General features: G+C 38.5%; 2 protein-coding genes across 5 annotated transcripts in view; both read right to left on the bottom strand.

Annotated features, from left to right (window-relative positions):
• The window catches only part of DDX50 (DExD-box helicase 50), a 32,143-nt gene extending 13,566 nt beyond the window's left edge, over positions 1 to 18,577 (bottom strand). The window contains exons 1-10 of one of the 4 annotated variants that reach the window (XM_086679874.1): positions 18,383 to 18,507; positions 15,660 to 15,817; positions 15,268 to 15,377; positions 14,608 to 14,907; positions 11,778 to 11,853; positions 11,235 to 11,413; positions 9,630 to 9,747; positions 9,328 to 9,513; positions 8,698 to 8,843; positions 3,909 to 4,058 (exon numbers count right to left, since the gene is read on the bottom strand). In XM_086679874.1, coding sequence (XP_086536000.1) covers positions 3,909 to 4,058; positions 8,698 to 8,843; positions 9,328 to 9,513; positions 9,630 to 9,747; positions 11,235 to 11,413; positions 11,778 to 11,853; positions 14,608 to 14,799 — 1,047 coding nt within the window. In that variant the 5' untranslated portion in view covers positions 14,800 to 14,907; positions 15,268 to 15,377; positions 15,660 to 15,817; positions 18,383 to 18,507. Of the gene's footprint in view, positions 1 to 3,908; positions 4,059 to 8,697; positions 8,844 to 9,327; positions 9,514 to 9,629; positions 9,748 to 11,234; positions 11,414 to 11,777; positions 11,854 to 14,607; positions 14,908 to 15,267; positions 15,378 to 15,659; positions 15,818 to 18,382 lie in introns of all 4 variants that reach the window. The other 3 variants (XM_086679873.1, XM_086679875.1, XM_025917980.2) reach the window with 3 other exon arrangements.
• Positions 18,578 to 19,470: 893 nt separating this feature from the next.
• STOX1 (storkhead box 1) overlaps positions 19,471 to 23,637 on the bottom strand; it is a 57,792-nt gene continuing 53,625 nt past the window's right edge. The window contains exon 4 of the mRNA XM_086679871.1: positions 19,471 to 19,671. Coding sequence (XP_086535997.1) covers positions 19,647 to 19,671 — 25 coding nt within the window. The 3' untranslated portion in view covers positions 19,471 to 19,646. The remainder of the gene's footprint in view (positions 19,672 to 23,637) is intronic.

Here is a 23,637-nt window from a genome sequence, read left to right as displayed (position 1 = left end):
AAGTATAATAAGATGAAGTTGGAAAGGTAAGTAGGGGGCTAAGCCATAAATGAATTCAAGAACTACTGTCAGATGAAACTGGGGGACCTGGTGAAGAAAGGAGAAATGAGGTATAAAGGAAAGAAGCATTATTCTTGACCCCCAGATTTTAATTTTCTGCAACAGTAGTAAGAAAGAAATGGACCATTTTCAGCCATGGAAGATAGAATCTAAAAATACTTTGTGGCTGGGGCGCCTGGGTGGCTCAGTCAGTTAAGCATCCGACTTTGGCTCAGGTCATGATCTCGCAGTTCACAAGTTCGAGTCCCATGTTGGGCTTTGTGCTGACAGCTCAGAGCCTGGAGCCTGCTTCGGATTCCTCTCTGACATTCCTCCCTCTCTGACATTCCCCAGACGCTCTCTCTCTCCCAAGAATAAATAAACACTTTAAAAAGAAGTCAAAAGCAAACATATGTTAAACAGTTGGGACAGTTTTTCATAGTGAAATTTTCAAATTCCCTTTTTTTCAAAAAAAAATTTTTTTAACGTTTATTCAATTTTGAGAGACAGAGAGAGACAGAGCATGAGCAGGGAAGGGGCAGAGAGAGGGAGACGCAGAATCCAAAACAGGCTCCATGCTCTGAGCTGTCAGCACAGAGCCCTGATGCAGGGCTCGAACTCACAAACTGTGAGATCCTGACCCGAGCCAAAGTCAGATGCTCAACCAACTGAGCCACCCAGGCACCCCTCAAATTCCCTTTAAAAAAATTTGATACAACATTGATTTTTTTCTTGATAATTAGTCCTAAGAAGGGACATAATACATTAATAATGCCAATGATGGGGGTACCTGGCTGGTTCAGTTGGTGAGCATACGACTCTTGATCTTGAGGTTTTGAGTTGGAGCCCCATGTTGGTGTAGTGATAAAATAATTAAAAAAACAAAACAAAACAAAACACAGTGATGGTTTCCAGGTCTCTAACATCTGAGTAAATTATTTTCCAAAAGTTTGCGTGTGTGTGCGCATATGCGCGCACGCGTGTGTGTGTGTAGGTTTGTTTAGAATTAACAAAGCATTTTTCTTGGTAAAATCTGACCTTAAGGAAAAAAATAGTTAAAAACAAAGACAATAACCACTGAAGTTCCCTCAACAGTCCCTAAAACCTGTATCACCTATAATGATATGCTACTATTTTTGACCTAAACAGTAAACCAGCAGAGCAGAAACTGCATTGCTCTCAGCCACAGAAGCTGATTATCGTCCAGTAAGCAGGGGAATTCTTACCCAGCTTCTGCAGCAAGGCAGTTCCTCTCTAGGAGACAGAACAAAAGCGGCTGCAACACTGCTGCTGCTAGGTGTTCTAAGGCAGTACCAGGAAAGGTGAATCAACCACCCTCAATCACTTTCACCATTTGGCATCTGTGTATACCGTATACAAAGCTAAAACTACACAATTAGTTAAAATGATACTGAGGAAGATGTTGACAGAATAGTCTTTGAATCTCTCGTTCTCCCATAAAAACAAATAGAGCAACTGTATAACAAAATTAAAAATCCACAGACATCTATGACAAAACTAAGTGAAAGTATTTTCATGATTTCCAAAACATGAGCAGGTAGGGACAGATGTGTGTGTATGTATGAGGTGGGGAGATTTGCTGGTCCTAAGAACAGATACTCCCTGAAAAGCCTAACGGACCAATTTGAGAACAGCAGCTGAACGTGGCAGAGTTTTTGTACACTCAATGGTGATTCCAGAGGATTCTAAGAATCCAGAGGTAAGATCTGGAAGAGGCTGGAGCAGCCTGGACCCTATGTGAACTTTCAAAACTAATAAGCCAATGTTTCCTTGCCAGGAAGAGCTCCACACTGAGGAGAAAGTGTTGGACCTAGGATCCAAACTGAGGATAGCAGGGATTACAGAAGCAAAGGAATAGAAGATCCGCATAAAAATGAGGGAAGGGGCGCCTGAGTGGTTCAGTTGAAGCGTCCAACTCTTGATTTCAGGGCTCAGGTCATGATCTCACAGTTTGTGGGTTTGAGCCCTGTGTCAGGCTCTACACAGACAGTACAGAGCCTGCTTGGGATTCTCTCTTTCTCATTCTCTGCCCCTCCTCCCCCCACCCTCTCAAAATAAATAACTTTAAAAAAAAGTTAGGGAAAGACAGCCAGAGCTCAGAAAGTGGGATATGCTTTACTCCAAAAACAATGGCAAAACATATTTAAGATACTGAAGGAAAGGAAATATGAACCAAGTATTTTAATATCCAGCCAAATGATTTTCAGGTATCATTACAAATCACAAACAATCTATTATCAACAGGTAATATTATTTCCATAAGCCCTTCTTCAAGAATCTACTATGCAACTCTCAGACAACAAAATTGACTGGAGAGACACTGACATAAAAACTAAGGAGTTTTTTATGAGTTTTTTTAAGTTTAAAAACTTTTTTAAGAGTTTTTAAAGAGAAAGAACTATGCATTATACACTCTTATAACATAGTTTTGCCCTAAATAAACAAACAAACCTGAATTTCCAGGAAATACAGAAGAAGACAGAAGAACATGTTAAATGACTTCACAGGGAAACAATACTCTAGATGATGGAAACTTGGGTTTCTTAAATAACAAAAAAGATGATGCACCTGAGTGGCTTAGTTGGTTAAGCATCCAACTCTGAATCTTGGCTCAAGTCATGATCTCACACTCGTGAGACTGAGCCCCATATTCTTAAGATTTTCTCTCTCCCTCTGCCTCTCTTGTGCTCTCAAAAAATAAAAAAATACACGAAAAAAAAGCTACAAGAAAAAAGTTGAGAAAGGAATCCATACATTAAAGAGATATATTGAGGCGTTCCTGGGTGGCTCAGCTGGATAAGTGACTAACTTCAGCTCAGGTCATGATCTCACGGTTCCTGAGTTCAAACCCCACATCAGGCTCTCTGCTGTCAGCACAGAGCCAGCTTCAGATCCTCTGTCCCCCCTCACTCTCTGCCCCTCCCCACTCATGCTCTCTCTCTCAAAAATAAACATTAAAAAAAGTAAAAAAAGAAAGAGATATAATAAAATCACACAATTTACGAATCTTATTTGAATCTACAAAAGAAAACTATAAAAACAAAAACTATAGGGGCCCCTAGGTGGCTCAGTCGGTTGAGCATCCAACTTCAGCTCAGGTCATGATCTCACAGTTTATGAGTTTGAGCCCCACGTGGCGCTCTGTGGGGACAGCTCAGAGTCTGGAGCCTGCTTCAGATTCTGTGTCTCCCTCTCTCTCTGGCTCTCACCTGCTCATGTACTCTCTCTCTCTCTCTCAAAACTAAACAAACATTTAAAAAAATGTTTTTAAACAAAAACTATAAAAGAAAAAAGCAATCATGAGGCAATTCACAATTTGAACACAAATTGACATTTGAAAATATTAATTACTATTAATTTTTTAGACGTGGTAACATTATTATAGGTTTAAAAAAATTCTTTTCTTTTAGAGACACATACCCAAAAATTTATAATATGTAATAATATGTTATCTAGGGTTTGCATAAAAATAATTCAGGAGCAGGAAGTGAGTGGGCATTTGGATGAAATAAGGTTAATTGTTGCAGTTGATCCATTCATTCAATAAACATTTGTAATTCATTTTATAACACAGCTTTCAACTATTACCCACTCTTACCCACAGGAATTCATTTTGTTTCAACCTTTATATTTTCAAGATCAATTTATGCAAAGTCTTGAAAAACCTTCTCATGAAAATGGGTAGAATTCTATCCTCACTTAAAAGATCATGAAAGGTTGGCTATAACTTCCTTCTGAATTAGATTCGATTCTAAAAATACTGTCAAACCTGGTCCACAAAGGACAATATTTTTCTTCAGTGAGTCATCCCTATAATCTCAATTAGAGAAGCATCAGAAAAGACTTACCTGTTTTATGTGTGGATTCATGGCCATTTCAGTTACATTCTTTTTGGTCTCACAGAAAATAATAGCCCTCCCTTCAGACCCACTGTAGACTTGAAGGACATCTCCAATAACTGCTGGCCTCTGAGACCAATGGCACTGGATGGCCAAATGCTTTGAGAAAAGAAAATACCAATTATCTGTTTCATTAAAATTAGTGAAAATGACTTCCCTTGTATATTTTTTTCCTAATCTGTTCAAGAATTGGCCTTTCTGGGAGACAATAAAACGACAATTCTTCTGAACCCCATTTGAAAACAATATACAAACGGCCATCAATAGGTGAAGGGATATATAAACTAGTATATTTATACAATGTAATACTACTCAGTACTTAAAAGGAACTAAAAACTAAAAGAGAAAAGAATCAACTACTGATACATGCAACAATATGGATTAATCTCAAAACACATTAGGTAAATGAAGTTTTACAGAAAGAGAACACACATAGTAGGATTCCATTTATATCAAGTTCTAGAATAGGCATAACTAATCTATGTAGAAAAAATCAGAACAGTGGCTGTCCCTGGATGGGGGACTTCACTGAGCAGGGCCATGAGGGAAATTTCTGGGATGATGGTAATATTTCTACATGTGGTTAGGAGGTTAGGTTATATACATTTATGAATTTGTCAAAACTAAACAAATATACTTGAAATTCTGGCTTTTTAATATGTAAATCTCATCTTTAAAAATTGCAAATATTACATGAAACCCAAAAATATGCTAACTGAAAGAAGCCCAACACAAAAAGGTCATGTACTGTATGACTACATTTATATGAAGCATCAAGAATACGTAAGTCCATAGGGACAGAAAGCAGATTGGTGATGCCAGAGGCTATGCAAAGGGGATGATGGGGAGCAACTGCTTAATGATTATTGGGTTTCCTTTTGGGGTGATGATGTGTTTTGGAAGTAGACAAAAGCTATGGTTGCACAACATCATGAATATATACATGTTATACAGTTAATTTTGTGAATTTTGCCTCAGAAACTTTGTAGGGGTGCCTACTGAAACATCTGACTCTTGATTTTGGCTCAGGTCATGATCCCAGGGTAGTGGGATTAAGCCCTGCATCAGACTCTGCACTGAGCTTTGGAGCATGCTTAAGATTCTCTCTCTCCCTCTGCCCCTCTTGCACACTCTCTCAAATATAAATAAATAAATAAATAAATAAATAAATAAATAAATAAATAAATAAATAAAAACAAATTTATAATATGAGCATATGGGTGCTCACTGTAAAATTGTTTTGACTTTTCAGTGTTTGAAAATTTTCATGACAAAATGTTGGGAGGGGTACCTGGCTGGCTCAGTTAGTAGAGCATGCGACACTTAAACTCCAGGTTGTGAGTTCAAGCCCCATCCTGGGTATAGAGATAACTTAAAAAATAAAATCTGTAGGGGCGCATGGGTGGCTCAGTCAGTTAAGCATCCAGCTTCGGCTCAGGTCATGATCTCGCGGTCTGTTGAGTTTGAGCCCCACGTCAGGCTCTGTGCTGACAGCTCTGAGCCTGGAGCCTGCTTCAGATTCTGGGTTTCCTTCTCTCTCTGCCCTTCCCCTGCTCGCGCTCTCCCAAAAAAATAAACATTAAAAAAAATTTTTTTAAAGAAAATAAAATCTTTAATCAGGCTCCACACGGAGTATGGAGTCTGCTTGAGATTCATTCTCTCTCTCTCTCAATTGCTCTCTGCCTCCCCCACTCTCACAGGCTTTCTTTCTCTCAAAATAAATAAATAAATAAACTTAAAAAATATTAAAAAAAAAAATAAAACTCTTTTAAAAACGCTCGGGGGGCGCCTGGGTGGCGCAGTCGGTTAAGTGTCCGACTTCAGCCAGGTCACGATCTCGCGGTCCGTGAGTTCGAGCCCCGCGTCAGGCTCTGGGCTGACGGCTCGGAGCCTGGAGCCTGTTTCCGATTCTGTGTCTCCCTCTCTCTCTGCCCCTCCCCCGTTCATGCTCTGTCTCTCTCTGTCCCAAAGATAAATAAAAAACGTTGAAAAAAAAAATTAAAAAAAAAAAAAAAAAAAAGCTCAGGATAAAATTGTGTATTCTAAATCTGTGCATTTTAACATGTATTATATTTCAATTGCTATTGTATATTCTAAATCTGTGCACTTTAACATGTATTGTATCTCAATAAAATTGTTTTTAAAATGTAATACAGGGGCACCTGGATGGCTTAGTAGGTTAAACATCTGACTCTTGGAGCACTTGGGTGGCTCAATTGGTTGAGCGTCCAACTGCAGCTCAGGTCATGATCTTGCGGCATGAGTTCAAGCCCCGCCTCGGGCTCTGTGCTGACAGCTCAGAGCCTGAAGCCTGCTTCAGATTCTGTGTCTCCCTCTCTCTCTGCCCATCCCCACTTGCACTCTGTCTCTGTCTCTCTCTCAAAAATAAACATTTAAAATGAAAACAAGAAAAACAAAAAAACATGAGACTTGATATCGGCTCAGGTCGTGATCTCGTATCTCACAGACATAAAATCAAGCCCCAGGTCAGGCTCCACGCTCAGTTTGAGATTCTCCCACTTGTGCAGGTATGTGCATGCTCTCTCTCTCTCTCTCAAAATAAACATTTAAAATAATAATAATAATAAAAATAGGGCATCTGGGTGGCTCTCAGTCTGTTAAGTGGCCAACAATTAATGTCAGCTCAGGTCATGTGATTTATGGTTCGAGCCCCAAGTCAGGTTCCATGCTGATAGGGCAGAGCCTGCTTGGGATTCTCTCTCTCACCCTCTCTCTCTGCCCCTTCCCTGATCCCACAGGTGTGCGCACACATGCGCACACACTATCTCTCAAAATAAACTTTAAAAAAATAATAATAAAATATAATACAAATTAATTACACAGCACCTGGAAAGTAGAGAAAAGAACAAAGAAAATGAAGAATCTTTTGTAGCACCTATGACACTCCTGCTTCTTCTTCACCATGGTTTAAAAAAAAAAACAAAACAAGAACCTAAATCTGACCAAGCCTCACAATCCAAACATCAATTCACAGGAAAATGAAAGCAGAATAACATGTTAAATAACACCACAGAGTTGCCAATTACCAAAATAAAGACTGTGGGAAATGTATCATTTGAAAAATGATCATGTCCTTTTAACAAAAAAAAATTGTAAAAATAAAGTGACACAGGAACATGTAGATTATAAGATTTAAGAGAAATATAAACCAGTGGCAATTCAAAGATCTTATTTGGATCCAAACTGAAAGTATATAAAAAAAAAGACAACTAAGGTAACAAGGGCACTAGATATTCAATAATATTAAATTACTGGGTTTTTTTCTAATGTGATAACTTTGTAATTTTTGTTTTGTTTTTTATTTATTTATTTTTTTTTTTAAATTTTTTTTTCAACGTTTTTATTTATTTATGGGACAGACAGAGACAGAGCATGAACGGGGGAGGGGCAGAGAGAGAGGGAGACACAGAATCGGAAACAGGCTCCAGGCTCCGAGCCATCAGCCCAGAGCCTGACACGGGGCTCGAACTCACGGACCGCGAGATCGTGACCTGGCTGAAGTCGGACGCTTAACCGACTGCGCCACCCAGGCGCCCCTTGTTTTGTTTTTTAAAGAACACTTATTCTTTTCAAAATATAAACAATTACATGAAGATGAAATGATGACAAGATTGCTTCCAATGTAGGAATGAAGAATGTATGGGGGTATAGAAAAGATCATCATTAAAGCCTGGTGATGAGGGCCCCTGGGTGGCTCAGCGGGTTAAGCGCCATACTCTTGGATTCAGCTCAGGTCATGGTCGCACAGTTCATGGATTCGGGCCCCACAGCAGGTTCTGCGCTGACAGCACAGAGCCTGCATGGGATTCTCAGTCTCCCTCTCTCTCTGCCCCTCCCCTGCTCTTGCTCTCTCTCTCTCTCTCTCAAAAATAAAATAAATAAACATTAAAAGAAAAAAAAAAGCCTTTAACCATTCCATTGTACTTATACATTATACCATTGTTTAGCCTATTTTTATTTGCATATATATACATACATATATATGTACATCTATTAAATGGAAAGTGACATACATGGTACCTACCATAAATAATGCAAATGCCATCTTTAATCCTTTCTTTTTTGTGTCTTTTGTTTGTTTGTTTGTTTGTTTGTTTGTTTTTGCAAGTCAGCTCTAAGTCCAATGCAGGGCTGGAACTCAAAACCCTGAGATCAAAAGTCACATGCACTACCAACTGAGCCAGTCAGGCACCCCTTTCATTCTTTTAAAAAATATATATACTACTGGTTTAAATTTTTATGGAGTGAAAATTATCAACATTTTCCTTCTGACTTTATGTTTAGAAAAGCTTTCCCTTCCATGAAATCAAAAAACTGTTCATCTACACCTGCTTTAAATTTTATGGTTCACTTACTTCTTAAAATTCTTTTGAGACCTTTTTTGGTATAGGGTATGAGATGAAGCTCCAACTATTATCAGCACTATTCTCTTCATATTGATATAAACTGTCTCCTTTGTCACTTTCTACATACTTCAAGTCCTTCTCTATGGCTGCTTGTAGAGTATCTCCTGTTAGGACCTGCTTATTTACATATTTTCTTCTACTTATTCTATTCTGTTCCTTAATCTCAGACCATAGAAATACATGGTATCTTACTGACTAAAGGTGAAAAAAGAGATTTAGCCTGAACTGGTACCTAAAACTTAAAGTTTAGCTTCAGCAAATTTCAAATACCAACTAAAAGCTACAATCTCTCATGCTAGAAAGCTACTTACTTCCACAGTAGTTGCAGCCTTTTGAGTCATTTTTCCAACAAGGTCAACCTGTTCATATCTGGATTTCATGTATTTTTTTGCAACTTTGTATACCCATTGTGGGCAAGTTGCAGAAAAAAGTAAAGTCTGAGGATTGTCTTCAGAATCTTAAATAAACAAAAAGAATTCAAATGCTTTCTTAATATCCATGATGTAGTCAGCTCTTGAACCCCACCCCCAAACTTCAAAGAAATAATTAAAAATTCAAAACTTGGGGTAAAATTTGAACATACGAATTTCACTGCAATTAAAACTTTCAACTTTCAAAATTGGGGGAAAAAATGAAGAAAACTGAACCCAGAAAAAAAGGTGAGAATTTAAGAAGGGACAATGACCAAAGAAATCAGTAAAAATGAGTTAGTAAATCTAACTATGGACTATAAAAAATAATACATGAAAGAAACTGTAGGAAGCTAACAAATATGTTAAAGTACGTCACCATACTCTCTTGTTTAGGAAGAGAACACATTCCAAATAACTTTAGTTTTGTTTGAAGGCTGGGGACAGTGTAATAATAATTATGAAATAAAAAATTCATAACTTTTAGATAAAGAATAATTGCTAATGTGTTTATTTGGAATTAGGATATACCAGTTTTGTAGGATTCATGGATGATATCTTCAACTTGTTCAGCAAATCCTAAATCTAACATTTGATCCACTTCATCAAGTACAACATGGCGCAGTTTAGAAAGATCTAATCGGCCACTCTGCAGATGGTCTTTGATACGACCAGGAGTCCCAACCAAGATGTCAATACCATTTCGAATATGATTAACTGTTAGAGGAGAGAAATACCGTAACATATAAAAATCAAATATACGTTTTCACATTATTTCCTTAGATTTAAGTAGCAAGTAGATCTTTGCACTACCCTCTTACATATTTACTCACTTTGGCTTTGATAGGATGTTCCACCATAAAAACACGCCACACTGAGTTTCCTAGTGATATCTTTGAAGTCTTTGGCTACTTGGTTTGCCAGTTCCCTTGTAGGAGCCAAAACAAGTACCTAAGCAAGAGATTTAAAAAATAAAAAGATACTTTTCTAAAGACAACTAAATTCAAAATGAGAAGATTTTTTTTTTTAAGGCGCATTTAAAACTAGAAATCTAAACATTAAAGTCGTAGTATTTAAAGACACAGCACCAATGCCAACAAGAAGAGCTTATATTGATAATATCCTCCCCACTTCCTTCAGGGTTTTTTTTTTCAAAACTCACTTTCTCAAGGAGATTCTTAACTCTTTTCATATCCTCCACCCCTCCTTAACTGTCTCTCCCGAGCACTTATGTCATATTAAATATTCATATTTTACCTTTTTATTTATTGTCTGTCTCACCCACTAAAATATAAGCTGCCATGAAGGCAAGGATTTATGTCAATTTAAGTTACTGAATTCCTTACACTTGAGACCATGCCTGGCACAGAACAGATACCCAAAAAGTATTTGTGAAATGAATACACAAACGTTTACGAGCCAACCACTAGTGCTTTGGCCAAATTACAGAATTTGAGCCTCACAAAAACCCTGTGAGGTGGCATTATTTTCATAATTTTACAGATGAGGAACTGAGTCTTAGAGAAGTCGAGTCTTGTCCAAGATCAAACAGCTAGAAGTGGTGGAGCTGGAATCTCCAATAACGCCCTTCCAGCATAAAAGCTTTTTAAGGCAGGGTCCTATTTCTACTACTTGCAGTCTTTCCTAATTTCACCAAAGAAACAAAACTCTCTAAAAAAGGTTTTTCCTATTGGCCACCCTGATCCAAGACCATTATGACTTAATTATACTCATACATGTGAATTTACTTTCATATTGCAATACCATCTAGGAATCCCAAAGAACAAATTACTTTTAGTCACATTATCTGTTCAAATCATGATGCTGATTTTTTCTTTTTTATTTTATTAACCTTAAAGTGAACACAGGTTCTAAAAACATCAAATTTCAGGCTAAAATTTCATTAGGTCCTCTCTGCTCTCTCCTACTTATACATTAAGACAGATCTCTAATACCCCAATAACATATGGACTAGCAATATCATTTCTATAATCTCTTCTTTAAAAAAATCAACCAGTGAAATAAATGATATTGATTATTAACTGAATGACCAAATAAATGAATACCTCTTTAGCAAATTCATTGTTTAAAAGCAAAGGTCAAGACTGAAAAAAAAGAAGACAAGGTCACTAAATATATTCCCTATAAATACACCTAAAATTAGACATGCTGGCTTTATAACATCTATGTTTACAAACATCTTTATCAAAGACATCTATGGATCCATACACATTACACTCATATGTAATAACTACTTCATTCGGCTTGAGATTTATATTAAAAAATCCACTAATTTTTGCTTTAGGACCTAAATTTTTACTTTATGCCACAGAACTAACTTTTCTATCTCGGGGGTTCTTGAACTTAAGATCAGTATACTCTTTCTTTCCCTAACCATTAGAGTAATGTTTAAACCTTTTACTCCCTATAATGGTTACCTTTGGTGAGCGGCTTTTTTTAATTGTCTCTTGATTTCTTTGGAGTCTTTCAATCAAGGGGATAGCAAAAGAAAATGTCTTTCCTGTTCCTGTCCGTGCTTGAGCAATTAAATCTTTTCCTTCATATACAGGACCAAAGGTCTTAACTTGAATAGGAAAGAGATATGTTACCCCTCGACCTGTAAAATGAGATTTCATTGAAATATATTTAAGACTAGCGTTAGGAAAAAATATATTTATTTGAAAATGACAATCCAGATTCCTCTATGTCAGCCTAAAAATATACCACCTAGTGACATTTACAGTTATTCCTACCCCAAAGAGGAATTTTTTAAAAATTGGTCTGAACTCTTGACAGATACATACAATTAAAGTCAAAAACCGGTCAGAATATCAAAAAGGATGATGTAGAAATAACTGCAATTAAAGAAGGGCTTATTTCTCTTACACTTTCTAGATTCTCTTTTTGGTAAGAAGAGGCAAAGATTTTTATAAAATCTAGTTGTAGATTTTCAGTTGTATAGCCATTAAAGTTCATAGTACCTTTTAGAAGCTTTATAGTTTCTTCAGAAATAGGGAAATTGGAGAAGGCTCCTTCTTTCTGTTCACGTGTTAGGCTCTGTCAAAATGAAATCAAAGTTCTAACTAATAATAGTTCATATTCAACTAGGCATTTAGATTCTTACTCATTTACCAATTTTAGCTTTACTAAATGAGCTAACAAATCAAAGTTAGTTACTACTTGCAAAAATTGTATAGATTAACTTACACAACCAATTAGTGGAAAATTCTTTTAATTTCAAAAGCATCCCTTTAAATACCAAGTTTACTTAATACATTTTCCCATAGTACATTTAAAAATGATTCACTCACACATAAAACTCCCTTTGGAAATACAGCTACTACATAAATTAAAATATATTTTCATTTGACTGAAACATTACAAGAACACTATTTGATCATCTAAGCCATATTCACAGATACAGGCAGTATTAATTACAAGGACTAACAGAAGCCTATAAACCATCCTAAAAAAATATTACACAATGAGAAAAATAAATTGTTTCTAAAAATAAATGTTAAAAAGTTGTTCTATGGCTCTAAAAAGCATGTTTTAGGTCACCAAAACAAAGCAAAGTTCCTGCAAGCTTGAAAGTTTCTTTAACATACACATAGGTTAGCATGATATTATCATTTAACATCTATTGGAAACTTTGTGTACTGGTCAATATGTATATAGAAGAAAGACAATATTATCTACCTGTTAAGTTTATTATTGGTGTGTTTAAAGAAAGTTGTTCCAAAACCATACACAATAGCAATTTTCAAACAGAGAACCAGATAAAAGACATAATATCAAACTGAAATTGTAAGCTATTTAAGCAACCTCAAAGCTATCATTTTTTTAATTAAAAGAAAAAATTTTATTACAAAAGTAATACATTTTCATTATAGAAACCACATATAAACAGAAATAAAACTATAATCCAGTCAGCTGATACCACATTTGAAACAGACACTCCTCTAATCCTCACTCTATGCACATATAAATTTTTTAAAGTAAGATAATACTGTATATATTGTTCTATAATCTGTGTTTTTCATTTAATAAGATACACTAAACACCTTTTTAACATTCTTCTATGACCTTCAGGATAGATGTCATGTATTGCATAAATGTAGCATATTTTCTAAAACCAATTGCCTACTATCAGGCATTTAGTATGCATTTAGAATGCATAAATTTTCCACTATTATCAACATCATTGTAGTAAGAGTTTCATACAACCCTATACACCTCATGATTATCTCCTTAAGACACATGCCTACAAATAGAATTCCTGAACCCTAATATGATCTAAATAAAATAATAAACAATTAAGCCTATTATAATACAGAGCATTATACCAGATAAAATCGCAACAGAGCAAAAGCAACTCTGTACATTTTGCCACTGGCAATACAAACTTGTAGGGCCCCGTTTATTTATTTTAATGTTTATTTATTTATTTATTTTGAAAGAGAGAAAAGAGTGACAGCATGTGTGAGTGGGGCAGGAGCAAAGAGAGAGGGAGAGAGAGAATCCCAAGCAGACTCCACATTCAGCACAGAGCCCAAAATGGGACTTGATCTCACAACATTGAGATCATGACATCAGCCGAAATCAAAAGTTGGATGCACAATCGACTGAACCACTCCAGGTTCCCTGGAGGGCCTTATTTAGATTAACTCTCAACATATGTGCTTCCTGACAAATATCAAATTCCCAAGTAAAAGAAACACCATATTTTAAGGCAAAAATTCAGTATGTTTCCCCAAAGTTTACACAATAAGCTAGGCTAAGACCTATTTAAATTATTGGCAACCATCAGATTTTAAAATATAAAGAATTATTGGGGCATCTAGGTGGCTCTGTCAGTCGAACGTCCAACTTCAGCTCAGGTCATGATCTCACCGATTGTGAGTTCAAGCCCCACAACAGGCTTGCTGCTGTCAGCCTGTCAGTGTGGAGCCCACTTCCAATCCTCTGTCCCACTCTCTCTGCCCCACCCCACTTGCATTCTCCCAAAACTAAGTATTTTTTGAAAATTAAATATAAGGAATTATTAATACCAAGACTTACTAAGACTATCAAAAGTTGTTTCTGTCTGAAGACCTGAGTAACTGACAGTTTATAATACCTAGGTAAACCTATGAACTCTGCTAGAGGAAAACTGCAAGAACAAATTGGACAAATTCTGTGCAATAAAATATCTATTCTAACAGATAAAGGCAAAAGCAATGGGTTCAGGAATACAAATTCTATACTAAGCATGTTTTCTAAACTCCACAAAAATTAATACCCTGGAAAACAGATTTCTTCAGTTCATTTTTATACGGTTCATTTCTGTTTAAAAATGCAAACAGCTTTTGAGTTACAATATGACCTAAAGATCACTTAAAGTTGCTATTGTTACAGAAGCACAAAAAGCAGAAGGCAAAATACACAAAGTCAAGAGGCTTTATGTACCTTGTTTCAGGAAGTCAGATGTCAATTCATGAGTACTGGTAGGGACTGAAATAACCATAAGAAATGCAAGCAGATCACCATCAATAAGCAATTTGGAAAAACTATTTAGGAACCCAAATGCATAGGAAAGGTTTACATTTGACCATTCCCCCAACCTCCACCCCAAGAAAAACAAAATACAATGACAGAAACAAGGGACAAAGGAAAAAAGTTTCCAGTTTCAGTTGTACAGATTCCCCGTCCAATTAAGGGTACTGGACACTAAGCAGGAAACATCATGGAATCAATTCTAATTAGTCTAAAAAATCAAATTAACCTGTATTTCAAGGATAAAGGCAAATGCAAAACAAAAAGTATCCATACCTCCTCTAGTTTATTATCACTTGATTTATGAGTAGAACTATCTAAGGATGACACTCGCTTTGATTTTTTTTCATATTCATCAATATCTCCATTTGACAGATCTTTTCTTCTTGACTTATGAGATTTAGAAAATTCATCTGAAAGTCTATTATTACATCCTTCTTCAGTGTCTCCATTTAGCTTCTCTTTCATTTTAGCTTTTTTGGGCTTGGGAGCATCCAAGTTATCTGCCACACCATTTTCTCTTGTTTCTGATTTCTCGTCTGAGTCATAATGGTGCCTTGATTTCCTTCTATCACTCTGTGGAAAAACAAAGAAGCAGTGACAAGAGGGTCACAAGGTCTCCTAAGACTCTAGAGAAGTTAGAGAATGACCCCCAACCACCTTGAAAAGTTACCTGGTAAAAATCAACTGGTTGCTAATGCCGAGCCTAAGCCTCACCTATTGCTTTCTTTCTCATCCCATCTCTTGCATTCTCAAGACTTGGCCTCTAGCCCCTCTCTAATCCCATTACATGATTTAAGGGAAATCAAAATACCTCCTTTCAGAAAAAGATGAGAACCCGAGATCTGTAAATTAAAAAACATATCCAAATCCAAAAACAAAAACTTCTAATATCTCCAAGAGAAAAAAAAAAAGTTAATATTATTGAGTACCTACCCAGCACTGTGTAATGCTTTCGGCTTATCTTGTTTAAATCTTCATAACAACCCTATAAGGGAAGTACAGGTCCATAATCCCTTATCCGAAATTCCGATATCCATAAAGCTCTGAAAACCGAAAGTTTTTTGGTAACTTATTTGGAGACAAAACCTTACCTAACCTGAACTCATTGATGGAAAAACTTGACTCAAACTGATGTGAGGCTATTTTTAACCTTTACTTATTCCACTTAGTATGCATATTCATATTTAATATTAAGGTGTTTGATCATAGGTTGGGGGCCCCAAGCCCTACTGGGGTGTTACCCTTTTAAAAGCCCCCAAAATTCTGAATTCCAAAACAAATCTAGCCCCAAGGATTTTGGATAAGGGATAGCGAACCTGTATTACCTTTGCCATAGTACAGATGAGGAAACGGAAGTTCTTAGAGGTAAATAACTTGCCAAAGACTCACATGCAGGATTTCCTTCAAGTGGAAGTTCTAGAAATCAAGCTCTGTCTGATTTGAAAGCCCATGCTCTTTTCACATCATGCTTCCTCTCTGAACTCTGATAATTAATAGGTTAACGAATAAACAAAACAAAAAAAAAACCTAAATAATTCATGTAAAGCTCCAATCATTATATTCCCATGGAAAGACAAGTATATTAGTAACCCTGGAAACTTTTAAAAAAGTTTTTTTGTTAATTAATACAACTTTAAAAAAAAAAAAAAAAAAAGACTACTCTGCAACTTTACTTCTAAAATGCCAAACTGGTGACCCGTGTTTTAATATTTGCAAACAGCAAAAATTATTTGGCAATTTAGCACTTCAGAATTACCTGGTCAAATGTTCAAAATAAATTAGGTAATAGTTATTAGTGATAACAAACACTACTGCCACCAAAATTTTGACCATGATTTACATAAATTTTACAAAGTACTTTCACATACAATTTTCTCATCCATAAAATGGAGATGTTGTGAAAACGGAATAACGTATGTGAAAATGCTTTGTAAACAGTAGAGCTTTACATTAACATAAATTATACAGTTACATGTTATACATTTGATCTTTCATTAACTGAACTAACCCACATGTCCCCAAATCAATAAGTTCCAAAGAAAAACAAGGTTATTTACAGAGCCAGCCTTGGGGTTAGAAATGCTTTGGGGCCATGTACTTGAGGGAAATGAAGCAAGGTAAAGAGAGGCCTCTAAGTCCAAGCCCAGAGATATCGCAAGGTGATGAAATACACTGTTCCACATCAGATCCATAGTGCTTGACACTCTTCACTTCCTTGGCTTCCATGACACTCCAGATTCCCTCCTTATCCTCTTACCTCTACCCTAATGATTCCTCTCCCGCCTCCTTCTGTAGATGCTCCTTAAGTCTAAGTTCTCTGTGTACACTTTCATACCATTTTCATGGTTTCAACATTTCCATGATTCCTTCCTCCCCTGCACTCCCGTTTTGAGAACATACGGCCCAGCTTCATAGTTCTACAAATCCAAATCCAAAATTGTCTTCAACTCAATGCCAGATCACTACCCAAATGCTCTGTTTTTGTTAGTTGGTACTCTGATCTGCTTCCAAATCTTTAGTTATCCCTCACAGTTAAAGAAAAATCAACAAGTATTTCCGGAGAATGTACAATGTGAAAGCCATCAATTTACAAGAATGTACTAATATGTAAGGATGGACAAATATATGGCCACTTACCTCAAGAATCTTTGGAAACATTTGAGAAGAACACACAAGAAAAGTGAGCTAACTTTACAAAGCAGCACAGAATAGATACCAATCGAATGATAAAGATAGCACTGGAACAAGACTTCAGAGGGGAATGAGATTACTGGATGTGTACACTGGAGTGTTTAGAAAACACATATAAACTAAACCTTGACAGAGAGACAGGATTTGAATGCAAAAGGAGAGGTATTTCAGGAGGAGCCAAAATTGAAATAACTGCTTGGTGATTCCACTTACATAAGGGATCTAGAGAAGTCAAATTCATAGAGACAGAAAGTAAAATGGAGATTGTTAGGGACTGAGGGGAGTGGGCAACGGGGAGTTGGTGTTTAATGAGAACAGAGTTTCAGTTTAGAGGATGAAAAAGTTCTGGAGATGCATGGTGGTGATGGCTGCAGAACAATGTGAATGTACTTAATGCTACAAAACGGTACACTCTAAGATAGTTAAAATGGCAAATTTTATGTCGTATGTATTTCACCATGACTAAAAAAAATAACCGCTTGGCTGGAATGGCAAAGTTTACCTTGGTGATAAGGTAAGGTAGGTTCTGCTCTCTGGGGCTATACAGAGTATTTTCATTTTTTTTGTCAAATGTCAGCCTTCAAATACAGCTTCCTCACCCACCTTAGCTCTGTTTTCTTTTCTCTGGGTCTCTTTTTTTTTTTTTTTTTTTTTTTTTGAGGTTTAGGGTGGGAATTCTCAACAACTCCTCTACGGGGTCCTTGAGGGCAGGGACTTATTTAAATCCTGTGGTGCCCAGCAAACAGTGTGGCACAAATTAAGCTCATTAAACACTTGGGGTATAAATGAAAATACTAACAGTAAAGCCTACTAGTAAAACAACCCACACGATCTCCATCACAGCCAAATCCTGGGAATGTCGGCTGTGACACTTTTCCTTAAGCCTCTAAAGACTGGCTCTCGAGGTTTGTAAACCTAAGATCGCTTTCCCCAAGATTCTCGCTCACAGGTCGGGCTGACGGAGAAGTAACACATATTCAAGGCAACCATTTTCTTAACCATCTTCTAACGCGGCCAACAAGAACCAAGTAACAGGCCTCGCTGCTTAAGCAAGGAGAGGAAAGAAAGAACAGATTCCACGGCGATGGGAACTTGAGTCTGCCCATCTCGTAGTCGCCGACGGGAAGGGCTGAGGGAGCACTGGAGGCCCGGCCAAAGCCTAGTGCAGCCCTTCTCCAGGTTCGGGGTGTGGAGATGGGAATGGTTCCGGAATGACCATTCAGGAGGGACGACGGCTGCGCGAGGGGAGGCCCTGGGATGCTCCGGCCAGGTTCTGACAGGCCATCAGATCAGAGACAGCTCCCCTCCCCGCCCAAGCCGGCGCAGCCCAAAAGGAGGCGCGGCCCATCCAGCGCACCTTTTGCCTCTCCTTCCTTTGGCTCTCGGTCTCCTCCAAGGGTGCCTCCAGCTCCATAATGTCCCCCCAGAGGAGTTTCCCAGGCATCATTCGCCGCCGCCGCCTCCTTCTGGGCTCGGTGGCCACAACCACCTACGGGCAGCGGCAGCGTGAAAGGAAGCGGGGGCAGGGAGGCCGCCCGGCCAGGGCCTACGTCACTTCCGGGACACGCACCGCGCGGCGGGGAAAAATAATCCCGGATACTCTCGGTTTAAACTCATCCTTTGCGTTGCAACCTTCCATCCAATGAGTGTGAGCGATCTCGACTGACCCACCCTTGTTCTAAAGTGATTGGCTGCTAGGGTAAAACCCTGGCCAGTCTCCATAAAGGATGAGCAAACTGATTAGCATAAAATGATGCGGGTTTTCTTTCCTCTCCTTCTCTCCCCCTCCCCCACTCCGAACAGTCTTCGTCGGCCCTGCGGAGTCGCTTTGGGGCTTTCCAGGGAGCACTGCTGGGGCTGAGAAGGCCCTGAACTGCGGCGGAGAGGGGCCCGCCCGCTGCGGGATGGCGCGTGGGCAGGCCCGAGCAGGGCCGGTGGGGAGCGCCACGCGCCTCCTCGCCATTCGCCGCCGGAAGCTGCAGGCCTCAGCCCGCCCATTTCGGGGTGAGGCGTTAACGTCTAACGGCTTTGCGCGAAGCCGGCGGTCCGGCGCTGTTGGGAAGGGGTTGGTGGGGTCTGGAGTGGGCTAGGGGGGCTTGAAGTGAGGGTCAGGGCTGGACAGTCGTTTCTCAAGTCTTAAGTTTTAGTCAGGAAATAGGTCTTTGGTTCATTTTAGGTTCTTTCCACACTCCCCAGTGACTGAGGGGAAACTAAACCCCGAGAAAGGGATTTACATGTCCGAAGACACAAAACCAGCTCGTGGCATAGTCAGGACTAGAGAGAACGCTTCTGAATCTGAGATCAGTGCTCTCTTGCCACACCATCATAAAAACTTTGTTTCGCAAAGCGTTTGGGGGAAGATGCTCCCATGAAATAATAACTAGGAAAACTCGGGAGAAACGTAGAGAGAAAAACAAGCCTAAATGTCTTCGACAGATGACGTAGTTGCAGTGAATAAAAGGGTTTTATTTTATTGGAGATCAACCGCCCCTAAATTACAACCTCATACAAAACTGGAAACCTTTCGCAATACAAAAGGTTGATTCCTTAGCATACTTCTTTTCTTCCGCCACTGGTGCTGGCTGGTTAGCGTTCTTTTTCAAAGCCATTTCTTTATCTCTTCATGATCTCTTCACCTCAGCTACCCTTGAGTGGAGAATGAGAACCCAAACTGAGATTGTAGGTGCAGGAGCACTTCACGACCACTTGACAATTTCTAAGACACCAGCCTTGTTACCTCGGCATCAGACTTGTGTCTTAGCAACATTACATATTGCTATAGACATCATGGAGTTGCCCCAAACTATTGGTCCAGAATAGCTGAAACCACAAATGGTTGCTACAGGCCTTCTGCCCTGTTGTGGATTGGCCTGAAGGCAAAGGACTGTGTATCTAAAAGTCACCTTATGGGTTCCATACTGTGAACAAAGAGTGTCAGCAAAAGATAGTGGAAAAAATGCATCTCTCTAGAGTATGAGAATCGCTGTGCATCTCTAGATGTAAATCCTTTTCTACCATTCTCGTACACCCACCCCAATTCTACCATTGTAAGGTCTTTGTAGCCCTACAACAGAGCATGAGGTGCATAGGAACATGGAGTGGATGTGGCAACTTCACACATGTAAAATTGGGAAAATAATAGGAACAGATGTTAGTATGTTGTGGTTAAAGACCAAATATAGATGAAGTAAAGTTTTTATCTCCTCTAGATTCTATTTTTGGCATTCATTTTTCTATCAGAGGTCTTACAGCAGGTATGTAAAGAAAAAGGACTAGACTGTTCAACTCTCCCTATGCCAGAGACTAACAAGCATATTAGTGTTTTTCAGAATGACCTTCTGTGATTTAGGACATTCTACAACCCTTGCCTTTCTAAGCCCCAAACTCCTTGAATCAAATCTCTGTCTGGTGTCTTAAACCAAGTCATAAGTAACTTCGCCAAGCTGTGGCTTAGCTGGAAAAAAATTAGGTGCTACCAAATTTGGGTAACTATATGTTCTCCAGGGACCTCAACTAGAAAACTTGGGAATGGTAATGAAGGGATGGAGAATTCTGTTTTTTCTTTCATATTTGTTCCCACTATAACTCTCAAGAGATTTGTATCTGACAATAAAATCTATTGGAGAGGACATGAAGGAGTAGCATAATTTAAATGTACAAGTAATTCAAAATATAATATTAGAATGTTTATTTTCCAAAATATCTTACCAAAATCACTGATACAATTTCTTAAAATTTAAGAGAATACCTCATCTGTTTCTTGATTCTATAAAGATTTATCTTGCCTTTGGCTTCAGCTCCTTAAACTCTATGACCTTAAGATATAAAAATAAGAGGTCTACGACCATACTACCCTGAACATGCCCAATCTTGTCTGATCTTGGAAGATAGAAAGGGGACTTACACTTGCCTCTCTCTGGTCATTCTCAAGCCTACAGGGCTAGGGTTTTTTTTTGCTTTTTGGTTTTTTTTTACTCCATAGTTAAAAAATAGAAAGTTAAAAAGAAAAAGTCATTTTGCATCTGCATTTCAGTTTTATGTGACAAAAGGAACTGAACTACCATGCTTAAATGTTAGGACATGGAAATAGTTTAAGGAGCAGTTATAAATTGATGAAGAGACACTGTTGCATAGAATGAAATGTTTAGAGTATAAAGAAGTAAGGAGAAAATGAAAGAGGGAACAGGACATGTTTCCTCCGTTGCTAGCCACATGACCTTGGCCAACTCAACTCTAAAATCTGGTCTTTTGCGGGGCGCCTGGGTGACTCAGTCGGTTAAGTGTCCGACTTCGGCTCAGGTCATGATCTCGCAGTGTGTGGGTTCGGGCCCTGCGTCGGGCTCTGTGCTGACAGCTCGGAGCCCAGAGCCTGCTTCGAATTCTGTGTCTCCCTCTCTCTCTGCCCCTCCCCTGCTCATACTGTCTCTCTCTGTCTCTCGAAAATAAATAAATGTTAAAAAAAATTTTTTTAAATAAATAAAATCTGGTCTTTTTGTTAGTAATGTGGGGACAAATATGCCTTCCCTGCTGGTAGTGCAGGGAAATTGGAAGGATCAGCTGATGAAACAGTACTGTAGAGAAGATGATATACAGAGCTGCTTACATTTCTACCTTTAGGTCAAGGTTTTAACAGCCTCGAGGAAGACACAGCTTTTGTACATTTAGCACATGTACACTTAATGTATGAAGCTCCTAATTCAAAGGTGGAATTTTTTTTAAGGTTTTATTTTTAAGTAATCTCTGCACCTAATGTGGGGCTTGAACTCACAACCCCAAGATTAAAAGATTAAAAGAGTCCCACGCTCCACCAACTGAACCAGCCACGCACACCTGGGGGGGGGGGGGGTGGACTTTTTAACTTTTAGAGAGAGGTCTTACTGGTTTTTTAGCCAATTACTTTGTAAATGCTTTGAATCAAATGGGGGAAGAGTAGTGACATCAGCTACCCAGAGAGGGCACTATTACCTAAAAAATGGAAGCTGCTCGCTTCTAAGGTTTAAAAGGAAGACAGATCTGTAGAGGCCAGCAAAGTAGTCATGAGTTTTTGATACCCACCCCCCCATTCTTGTTTCATGACTCCCGTGTCTCTCTTCCCCACTCCATTTTGGCAGTAGTCTTTCTCCCACATTCCCCCAAAGCCTTCTCAGCTGTAGGAGGGATTCTCAAAATGTAGTCGTTCCCAGTTTTCAACACTACTACTGTTCTTGTTCTCTCCCATTTTTTTTTTCCTGACATATCTGACATTTTGAAACCTCTGTCTGCTAAATTGCATTTAGTAATAGACTCATGATCATTCTAATCTATAAATAAGATACAAATGCAGCTTAGAAATGTCACACCAGCATGTGATGGTGTTCTATTATGGAGCTGGTGTAATTTCAGCCACTGCCAAAGAAACTTGATGTTTTAATTAGTAAGGAGTTAAGCAAAGGAAATATACAATTTCTATTAGAATCTTTGAAATATTGAAAATAGCTTGCAGAACCCAGCTACTCTCTGAGGATTCCTAGGGGTCTGAGATCCCAGATGAGAGAGCATGATCTTGTATGAAATGTCTAAATTAACCCCATGATTTGCATATTTTATTCCTATAGCATCAGGCATATTTCCTATTAGCCAAGACATAATAACTCCCCAGGCAAATCCAGATTTGGATTGGGATGAAATTTCTTATAATCTTAATTTAGGGGCATCTGCGTGGCTCAGCCGGTTAAGTGTCTGACTCTTGATTTAACGGCTTAGGTCATTAGGTCTCAGTTCATAGGATTGAGCCCCATGTCGGGCTCTTTGCTGACAGCATCATAGAGCCTACTTGAGATTCTCTCTCTCCTCTCTGCCTCTCCCTCCCTCTCTCTCAAAATAAACATTTTTTTAAAAAAGAATAAAAAATACTTTATTACAAAAAAAAATCTTAAAGGATTGAATCTCTAAATGGAATTCAGGACAACCTAGCAAAAACAGGAGACCTATATAGAAGGCCATGTATTCAGACCAGTTTTGTGAATATATAAATATGTAAAAATATGCATACGTATATTTATAACAATATCAGGTGCCTCCTGCATTGGGCACTTTGAATAGATGAGCCTTAGATCTTACAACAGTTCTGAAAGGTAGATATCTTACAGATGAGAAAACTGAATCAGAGAAGTTTGGAATCTCTCTCCATCACACAGCTCCCAAGGATTGTAACTGGGATTCAAATTTGTCTGAATGTGGGGTGCCTGCATGGCTCAGTTGGGTGGGCATCAGACTTTGGCTCAGGTCATGATCTCATGGTTCCTGAGTTTTGAGTCCCACAATGGGTTCTGTGCTTTGTGCTGACAGCTCGGACCCTGGAGCCTGCTTCAGATTCTGTGTTCCCTTCCCTCCCCACCTCCCAACGTGCACTCTGTCTCTGTCTCTGTTTCTCTCTTTCTCAAACATTAAAAGGGAAAAAAAAAAAAGACAAAACAGGGGCACCTGGGTGGCTCAGTCGGTTAAGCATCTGACTTTGAGTCAGGTCATGCATGATCTCATGGTCCACGAGTTTGAGCCCCTCATCGGGCTCTGTGCTGACAGCCCAGAGCCTGGAGCCTGCTTCAGACTCTGTGTCTCCCTCTCTCTCTTTCC

Source organism: Puma concolor, chromosome D2 (genome assembly GCF_028749965.1).
Source record: "Puma concolor isolate L17-30 chromosome D2, mPumCon1.1.hap2, whole genome shotgun sequence".
In the NCBI taxonomy this organism is placed as follows: domain Eukaryota; kingdom Metazoa; phylum Chordata; class Mammalia; order Carnivora; family Felidae; genus Puma; species Puma concolor.
Note: the sequence above shows the minus strand (reverse complement) of the source record. Positions and strands in the feature narration are given on the sequence as shown.